The 10,471-nt window shown below is 40.9% G+C and overlaps 1 protein-coding gene across 1 annotated transcript; it reads left to right on the top strand.

Annotated features, from left to right (window-relative positions):
- The first annotated feature begins 850 nt into the window (after positions 1–850).
- On the top strand, positions 851–2,828 carry LOC135478190 (uncharacterized). Its single transcript, XM_064758461.1, is given in 5 exon segments — positions 851–880; positions 1,545–1,685; positions 2,195–2,252; positions 2,255–2,315; positions 2,573–2,828. Coding segments are annotated over 5 exon segments (546 nt in total).
- The last annotated feature ends 7,643 nt before the right edge of the window (positions 2,829–10,471 follow it).

Genomic DNA, 10,471 nt, shown 5'->3' with positions numbered 1-10,471 from the left:
TGTGAAATGAGGGAATTCATCGTCTTTGAGTCATGTCTGGAAGTCCTGTTGTTGAACGTTTCATTTCCACAACTGGCCCAGTGGTTAGTTACACTACTGTATGCCACAGTGGTCATTCCTATGTTTGCCAGTCACAGCCTGTCGTGAGGAAACAGCCAGTTGGCAACGTGCTGATTGCAGCAACTATCCTTTTATCTGGGAGTACATTCGGTAAAATGTCAGCCTTTACAGATATGCTGCACCTTCAATTCTTCTCCAGACCTGTGTTTAACCGAATACAGAAAGAAAACCTTCTACCAGTAATTCAGAATGCACGGAGAGAGGAGCGTTTGAAAGCTGTCAAGCAAGTCAAACAGCTTAAAGGTGGTTTAGCTCTGGCTGCAGATGCACGCTGCGATAGCCCTGGTCACACTGCAAAATATATATGGAAGCTATGCTTCGATGCATGCAGATGGCAAGATAAATGGATCAACGAAGATTGTTTCCTTGCAGCTGGTGCAATATAAGCGTCAAGTCCGACATTCCTATACCATTCGTAGTCCGTAAAGGGCGTTCCAAGTCGATAATCGCAAGATCCATTTCCGCAACAACGTTTAACACTAACTCCCAAAGACAAATTTATGTAAGAAATTATACAAATAAGAAATAAAGCTGGTAACACACAAGAGAGAAGCGGTCATCAGTTTTCAATGATGCCGGGCAGACAAAGAATATTCCAGGCATGAATTCCATATCAAATTTCAAATTCGTAGTCCGTGAATGAGTTCCATGTCAAATAACAGCTAAACAAGTATCTCAGTCGCGCTTTAATTGCAACTGTTCATAAAGGCATCCTGCAGATGTAATGAGCATGGCTACCTTTCCGGCCCCTGGCCCCAGGGTAAGCGGTATTAGATACATTTTGAAAATGGCGAGCGTTACAGACCCTAACCGATCAGATTATTTTCAAAAGTAACGTCTTACGGCTTTCCCGTTAATATGTAAAGATCTCATGCTACAAGAGGCGCCATCTATGATGTTACACGTGACATACAAGATAGACGGTTACACTGGGCAACCAGCGCCGTCTATGTTGTTAAATACATGTACGTGATAGATATGTACATAGGGATAACAGCGCCGTCTATGTGGTTGATCACAATGCAGATCGCCAGAGATTCTCAGGTATCAGAGGTAAAGAATGTGTTCATGTATTAAACTAAAATTATAAACAGATAAAATTTATTAAATAGAGTATTATATATGAATCTGTAATTCTTTATGACCCTTGCCCAACTTCAATCCCTGGCCACTTCCTCTCAAAGCTAAGTGTTTTTGAGGGGATACTAATTCCAGGTAGCGGGGTATGCCTCGGTGGGGTGTTCAAGGGAAATAACACTGAGAATGTGCTGGTTGTGAGTTTAGCTAACTAACCAGATCTATTGTTAACTTTCTTGGGTGTTATATATTAAACTAAGTATGCTACAAACCTGCAAGCCCCCCTCCCCCGTCCTGTGTATATAACATATGATGATACTGCTAACAAGAGTAACATTTTGTGTTAGGTAAAGAATTCCAATGGAATGGAACCAGAAGGCCTGAAGAGGTGTCTGAAAGAAGTGGACAATGACAAATTAAATGGTAAAGTGTTGGCTACTGACAGACACAGGACAATCAGCAGTATGATGGACAAGAACTATAAGAAGGTACAGTTGTGTTGATTTCTGTATAACTTATTTTTTGAATTTGGAGGCTATGTACATTTCAGGTCAGGTACATTTAGTTACTGTTAATTTGAAAATGGGTGTGAAAAGGTATTGATGACATTAACCGGGTTTGTTTTGATGGTTTTGAATTGATCTTTTATTGATTTTATATCGTGGTTACAGGCCATCAAATTTGAAACGTTCTCACTCCCAATCCCAGCATACTCCTGAATAAAAGAATAGAAGTGCTACTAAGACACAAATCAGAGTCTGGGGAGAATGAATTTGGGTATGCTAATCACACTCCTGGTCTTTTACACGGGGTGTGATAATCACATACCAGCTGAAAAACAAAGACAAACGCCTAGCTGATTAGCAAGTCTTGGTAATGTCATCATGGCAGCATATCCTGACATCAAATAAACAAAAGTTTGGCAAAAAGCACCAGTCAGTTGAAAATTGTTTATATGTATGTATTATCACATTCATTATTTGTTATTATTGAACAGATTGATCATCAGTACGATATGTGGCACGTGGCAATGAGCATCGTTAAAAAGCTGGCAGCAAAAGCAAAGAAGATTGTGCTGAACTAGGGCCCTGGATACAAAGCATATCCAATCATTTGTGGTGGTGTTGTGCCACATGTGATGGAAGCTTTTGAGGTTTGTATCTTGATATTTATGCTGTATGTATTTTCAATGAAATGGAAAGCTGGGGATGGGAAAGGGTGAAAGTGATGACTGATAGGTAAGGTAATCAGTCTAGGCAAGTTTTATATGTTTCTGGACTACTGCAAATAAAGAATAAATAAATAAATAAAAAATTAGACATGTAACCTTTATAGGTTAATTGGAATTTGACACATAACACATAAATCGCCACAGGTGGTCTGCCAACAAAATGCTCCACAAGTGTGACCATCCACCTTTGTCAGCCATGGAGCAGAAAACAACGCGGTGGCTGAAGCCGAAATCAAAAGCATTCACAGCCCTGCAAGAAATTGCAACAAACACCAGTCTGCTGAAATATTTTAAAAAGATGACAAAATTTTGTCATAGTGGGGTTCTAGAAAGGTTCCATAGTATGCTGCTTAAATTCTGCCCAAAGAGACAGTACTTCCCGTATGATGGTAATAACTAGTTTGTTGAAATTTAAATACTCAATAATGTTGAAAAAGTAACACGACAGGGTTATTGGTTTGCATTGTTTAAATGTTCTTTGTTGTCGAGCAAATTGTAAACCACTAAGTCAGATGTTAAACATATCCGTACATTAAGCATGTTGTATCACCCTGCCATCTTCTTAGGCAACTAATAAGATAAACTTTCCCTTCTGTTGTAATATGGGCCAGCTTTATGGTGAGTGTCCTAATCGAATGTAGAAATCTGTCACAAGCAGCTACATTGCGGCGTCCAGAATCCACAGACTTAACAATGGCCAGGACAAGTCCACGGCTGCCAAACTCCAAGCTGTCGGCGCCAGTATTTCACCTAGGAGCGAGAGAACAGTACAACAGATTGAAAGGGTGAACCAGTACCACAAGGTTTATAAGAAGCGACAGACAGTTAAGGGGAGATCACTCCGCAATACAGCCAGAAAACTTCGAGAGCACATTGAGTACAGGCTTTCAAATCCAGAAGAAAAAACTGACTATGCCAAGGGACAACTGGACAACACCCAAACAGATCACACATACACTAGATATTTGTAACCGCCAATTTTGTATATAATTTGTCACAGCTGTAGTTGCTTATGAAAGAAATTAAAAAATGATAACAGAAATTGAGCAAAATCTAAAACAATCTGTTATTTATTATTTTTAATGAGGGGAAACCAACCTGCTCAGTCTTAAATGCAACATGCACCTTGCATACTGCCCATGGCCGAGACAGCAGCGCTGCCTGTTATTGTTAACACAATGTGGTTCCAAGCTTATGTGGTCCACGTTTACACAGCGTGTGTTGTGGCACACGTGTGAACAATCAAGCTTAGGATCTAAATGTGACAGCCCCTGTCTGGCCATATAAACAAGTCTACTGATGTGTTTCTTCTTCCATCGATGTGTGACGGGGTCTTTGTAGGAGGCAAGGCCATATCGACCATCCCTCGTCAATGGTCCAGTCCACACTCGACAGGCTCCGTTTTCACTCTAAACACTGAAACTTTCAATTTTTGCAGCAATTTCTGCTCTGAACGTCTCCATTTTCAAGCGTAGGAATACTAGAACGTTGCATATTGTTCATTTCAGGATGCCTATACACATGCTACCCTACGCTGAACAGCATTTTACCGATTTTTCATCAAAATGGATATTTTCAAAATATAAATAGCCCCAAGAAGCTATGAAACGGCCGAATCAATGCAAAACACATCACAGACATACCCACCAAAAATTATCAGGCTGCTGCGAAATCTAAGCGCATAGTGACATTTTTCACATTTTGGTGACTTCGTCAGTACAGGCCTCGGACCCCCATTAATTTTCCATAAGCGACAATGTTAACGTCTAGCGCTGTAGCTCAGTCCCAAACATTCCGTGGCCAATAAGCTTTGGTGCATACCTGGCCCAGCCTGTGAGAAAGAAGTCATAAAAATCTTGACATAGGTTGACCGTCAAAATCTGGACCTTTCCATGCCGGCAGCTGGGAGGCGTGCCTACCAACGCCAAGGGGACGTCACTCGCAGCCTCATCACTACCTCACGCCTTGTGTCCTCTCGCCCAGAATTTCAAACTTTCATCAATAAAGCTCATACCTCCTCAAAGTTTAGACAGTTTCCAGCATTTTAATACCAAGCATGCACCTGTGCACCAAAAATGGACGCCTGGGAGCAAAAAAAGACTTTATACCCTAAAATTCACAGAACTACAATCGTCCCTACCGAAAAACGGAAGTTGTAATGGGGGTCTGTGTCCATCTAGAGGCGTTCGAAGGTCTATAGAGGACAAAATTTAGTCAAGCAACTGTTCTTTATGTTGTCATCATTTTTGTTATTTCCTCTGAAAATTTTACATGTTCCTGTTGTAGGGGTGTACATTGTACAATGGGTGAATGCCATTAAAGCCTTCTTGGCCTCTGCAAAAAGTGCTCCAGCGCCACATTATATCAAGGTCTCCGTGTGATGCATAAGATATCCTGATCAGCTGATCCAGATGCTCTACAGTTAGTCGCGTCCTCAGCCTCGTCTTTATCCGATTCTGGCACGAAAACACGCGCTCTGCATCAGCGTTCCCCACCATCATACAGAGGCAAAGCACCATTAGTTTGAACATTTCAGGAAAAAGAAATACTTTTGTTATTGGCCAAGGCAGGAATACTTTGTGAGCACTTTGGGTAAGTACGTAAATTTAGGGAAAACATGCTACTGTAATACAGCATAAGAGATAATGTTTTAACAGTTAAAAATCAAGTACATGTAATTTATTAAAGATGTTGTTTCATATATTATTTTAGAATCTATACTTATTATGAATTTTATGTATGTTTGCATTTAATGACTCATTTCAGACAGCTGCGAAAATTTGTCGCTGCCCCTGTCCATCTATTAGACTGAACATGTGTTGAAACAGCTCTGTAGGCCTGTATCGGTGGCCTTGGTCCTCCCCGAGATTCCTAGCCACGGCTGTCTTGAAGGGGAGGAATTCTTCCCTGCATCGGTCCTGGTCAACAAGTGGATCAAACCTAACACCTTCACTGTTCATCTTTTGCTGCCCATAGTGATCCAATAACGTCTCCAAGTGTACATTGCCCCATGCCAGAAGTCTGTCAAGCCCTGGGTAGCTGGCTGGTTCAAAGATCGGTGTATATAAACCCACTAAATTTAGCTGCTTGTTAACATTTTTTATAGTTTAATTGGCATGAACTCAAAAACTGATACATGTATACCATCATGGTTAGTGATGTGGCTATGTTTTGTCAGTAAAATATTGATGCATTCAATGTATTGTAATGTGAGAGTCGTTGAGAGTCTTAAATGGAGCTTATATTTATATCATACAGTGTAGGGTTTAGCAATTGGTCATCATCACCATGGGTGTAAAATTTTGACAATGGGCATTTCCCAGAGAAAACCTGTGTTCTTTGGTAAGTTGATTTATATTCTGACAAAAAGATGGAGTGAGATTGGAACTCATGGTTGGACAGCTTAGTGCGACTTTTGTAAGACTTTGTTTTTGTCCTAGCATATTTAACAAGCATTGAATTTACTCTTATGAGGTGTTGTTAATCTCAAAAGGAATTTGTTTTTTATGTCGCCCCGAATTGCTGAAAAGGACACATCATTTGTGCTGAAACAGCCTGCTGAGGTGATTAATTGTGTTCAGCACATCTGCAACCAGGTGTAAGAGGGCCACCCATTTAAATGAGGATAATTGTTGATTGAGACCTATGGCTGTTGGGTCGCCATTGTTAGCATCTTGGCTGAGAAGAACCATCAGAGGTTCATAATTCCTTATGACTGCCACAACTGCCTCGCCCAAGCATAGCCATCTAATCTCAAAAGGACGTTTGAATTTGACGGTGGCCATATCAAGTATTGCGGAGATGTCTTTGAACTTCTCAAGCTTAAAGTATTGGACATAGTTATATACACTCCCTATGATCTTAATAAGTGTATCTAGAGCTGGTATCTGTTGTTGGCAGTTACTGACAGACAATGCCAGTCTGTGACATACACAATGAACATAGAAACAGTAAGGGTTTTCATGAGGCCGTTGCCCCCGTGGGGTTTTCCGGGGTGATAAGAATAGGACCTCAGCCCTCTAGCAAGCTTGTCGTAAAGTCGACTAACCTAGAGCTCTCCTGTGTGAGCCCGGTGAATATAATAGGCTCACATCTTCTCGGTTGTGTGAGAGGCAACCGGGGAGCGACCTGTTTGCCGTGGGTTGCGACCCGTAATCTCCGAGGACGGGATCCTGGTGGCTGAGGGTGGGTTGGTCTTGCGAGATCTTCACGCCCAACACGTCACTTTGGCCCTTACTTGGAGAGAGACGGGAGGTCGGATGGGCCCGGTCCGATCAATCGGCTTGGTCATGTCTTGCCTCTACGTGGTCCCAATTGCCTCAATAACAGCATATCGTTTGGCGAACAAATATTATTTCTGAAATATCGTTTGTAGGACTACGTTTTGAGGCGGTGGCTCATGGGCCAATCGAGTAGATTGAATTTAACCTGTTGGTATAAATCAATCTGTTCGAGTATACCTCATATGGAATCCTTGGTGTCTTTCCTGCTGGGTATTCCAGGTTCAGCATCGCCCTTGTTGGCACTCCGCGGTGGGTGGGGAACATATGGGGTGAAATTTCTATCTATATACCATGTCTACATCAAAACCTACTTTAAATATTTCAAATTTATCTAATAAATCTTCCTCTCAGCCGATTTTGTCTTTAAGTGCTGATAAAAAGAGGAAGTTGTCGGACTCACTGGATAACGAACAGAGCAGTTGGCCGGCTTTCATTGTTCTCTCAACTAAGAGTGAACAAAAGCCGGCTTCAAAAATTCACCCGTTTCTTCTGCAAAGGGCTCTCCAGGGCACAGCAGGAACTTTAAAAAACGTTAAAAAACTTAGATCCGGAGACATTCTCATTGAATGTTTCCGGCAACAACAGTCAAAAAATTTACTTAAATTAAATAAAATATCTGACATATCTGTTTTCACATCCCCTCACCATTCCCTGAACAGCTGTCAGGGAATCATTCGTGACAGGGATGGTGATATAGCTGACCTGAATGAGGAAGAAATCTGCCAAGAACTAAATTCACAGGGTGTTACCAGAGTGAAACGCTTCGTTACGAAGAAATCTGGTAACCTCTTTAAACTTAATACATACCTGCTTACCTTTAACACTACCTCCCTTCCGTCTCATATCTACGTTGGCCCGTATAGGGTTAATGTGGATTTATATATCCCCAATCCTACACGTTGTTTTAATTGCCAACGATTTGGTCATGGCAAGGGACAATGTAAGAACAAACTTATTTGCTTCAGATGCGGCAGTGACGGTCCATGATGGTTTCGGCTGCAGCAACACAGTTAAGTGTTGCAACTGCAGTGGAGATCACATGGCCTCCTCAAAAGACTGCCCGCTTTTCGTTAAGGAAAAGCAAATTATCAACTTGAAAATTAAAAACAATATCTCCTATCAGGACGCCCGGAAATTAGCCTCACTTTCTAATACTTCTCTACCGACTTCGTTTGCCAATGTGGTCAAGCGAGTAGCAACTGTTGCTACTCAAACCTCTTGGACTTGGCCCATTGGAAACGACAAACCTAGTTATGTTTCTGTGCAACTTCCATCTCAACCTTCATTTAGTTCTTCCTCAACTCAAACTCCTTCAAAAGAACAAATAAAAACAGTAAATAGTATAGAACACCCTGGTAAACCAGCTGAGCCCAATTGCCCTAAAAATGACAAAAATAAGTCAAAAGTCAATCTCAAAATAATAATAAAATAACTAATAAACCTGGTGGCCCCACAGAGCGTCCCTCTAAGGCCACTAGGGATCCTATACAAACTTTTAATAAGTTTGGTTCGTTGGAGGACGTTGGTCCTTCAACATCAGATGCGGAGGTGATGGATATATCACCCGCATCAGGGAGATCTTCCAGCCGATCTCCAAGAAAGGGTCGTCCTCGGTCAAAACATAAAGCAAAATCTCCTATACGTCTCCCTCCATAATGGCGATATATGACAAAATCATACAGTGGAATTGTCGAGGCCTTAAGGTAAATTTTATTGAAATAACACAGCTTGTTCAATCATTAAATCCTATTGCCCTGTGTCTTCAGGAAACTCACCTGAAGACATCTGACAAAGACAAAATAACTCTTAAAAATTACTCATTATACAGTACGTACTCGAATGAAGAAGATCGAGCTGCAGGCGGCTCATCTATCTTCGTCAATAACAATGTTATTCACAGCCCTGTTGCTCTGGATACAGAACTTCAGGCTGTGGCCGTTCGTGTTTCACTATGTGAAACAATCACATTATGTTCAGTGTATATTCCCCCGAACATTTCTTTGTCAGCTTTGCAGTTACATAATTTAAAACAACAGTTGCCAACACCTTTTATACTTATGGGAGATTTTAATTCCCATAACCCCCTATGGGGCAGTAACAACATAAATGATAAGGGCAAGATCATAGAAAACTTCTTATCTAACGAAGAACTGTGTTATTTCAATGATGGTTCTAATACCTATTTACATCCAGGTAATGGCGCTTATTCTGCTATCGATCTCACTATCACAGATCCATCACTTCTCCCGGATTTTTCTTGGAAGGTGCATGACGATCTTTGTGGTAGCGACCATTTTCCTATAATCCTAGAACATATCACTTCTAATTCATTAGAACGTGTAGCTAGGTGGAAATTCGATAAAGCGGATTGGATCGCATTTGAGATGGTTCTGTGAGGCTGATATCACCTCAAAGACTCTCACTGGAGCAGATGATCCTATGTTAAAATTTAATCAGCTTGTTTTAGAAGCCGCTGACAGAACTATCCCTAAGACCTCGACAAATCCCAATCCAAAGTAAACCTGGTACGACAATGACTGTCGTAAAAGCCATAAAGGACCGTAAAAAGGCTGAACGCAGATTTAATCATTGTCCTACTGATAATAATTTAAACCAGGTTCGTAAATTTAGAGCTAAGGCTCGTCGATTACTCAAGTCCAAGAGACGATCTTGTTGGCGGAACTTTGTTTCAGGCATTACGTCAAAAACACCCATGCGTAAGGTCTGGAACATGGTTCAGAAACTTAAGGGCAAAAATAATAAAGCCAAAGTCCAGCACTTGAAAGATGGAGATAATATATTAACCTCTCCATCCCATATTGCAAATAAATTAGCTGAGACAATTTCCAAGAAATCTTCTTCTGAGAACTATACTAAAAAAATTCCAACGTATTAAAAACCAGAAGGAGAAAACTAAATTGCCCTTTTCTTCTAAAATTTAGAAGAATATAATTGTCCTTTTAAAATCGAGGAACTTAAAACTGCGTTAAAAAAGGCCCACGATACTGCTGTGGTCCCGATAATGTATATTATAAGTTTCTAAACCATTTACCACTTGAGCCACTGGAGACTCTCTTGGACTTGCTTAATAATATTTGGACAACTGGTAATTTTCCACCGTCATGGAGGGAGGCGTGCATTATCCCGGTCCCTAAACCGGGTAAGGATCATACTGATCCAAATAATTACCGTCCCATAGCTCTTACCAGCTGTGTCTGTAAGACTATGGAACGGATGATTAATGATAGACTTGTTTGGTTTCTTGAAACCAACAAGCTTTTATCTAATATTCAATGTGGTTTTCGGCAAGGTAGATCTACCATGGATCACCTTGTTCGATTTGAAACTTTTATTCGCGATGGCTTCATCAATAATGAACATGTGGTGTGCATATTTTTTGACCTTGAAAAGGCTTACGACACCACATGGAAATATGGTATTTTAAAAGATCTCGCGAATATGGGTCTAAAAGGTCGCTTACCTATATTTATATCCCAATTTTTATCTGATCGTCAGTTTAAGGTACGGGTGGGTCCACTCTTTCTGACTCTTATGAGCAGGAAATGGGTGTACCCCAGGGCAGTATTCTATCACCAACTCTGTTCAGCATAAAAATTAATAGCCTAGCAAAAACATTAACATCGGGCACAGAGGGTTCTTTATATGTGGATGATTTCCTTATATGCTACCGAGCTAAGAATATGAATAACATCGAACGTCAGTTGCAGCTTTGTCTCAATAAGATCGAGACATGGGCAAC

Source organism: Liolophura sinensis, chromosome 11 (assembly GCF_032854445.1).
Source record: "Liolophura sinensis isolate JHLJ2023 chromosome 11, CUHK_Ljap_v2, whole genome shotgun sequence".
Taxonomy (NCBI): Eukaryota; Metazoa; Mollusca; class Polyplacophora; order Chitonida; family Chitonidae; genus Liolophura; species Liolophura sinensis.
Note: the sequence above shows the minus strand (reverse complement) of the source record. Positions and strands in the feature narration are given on the sequence as shown.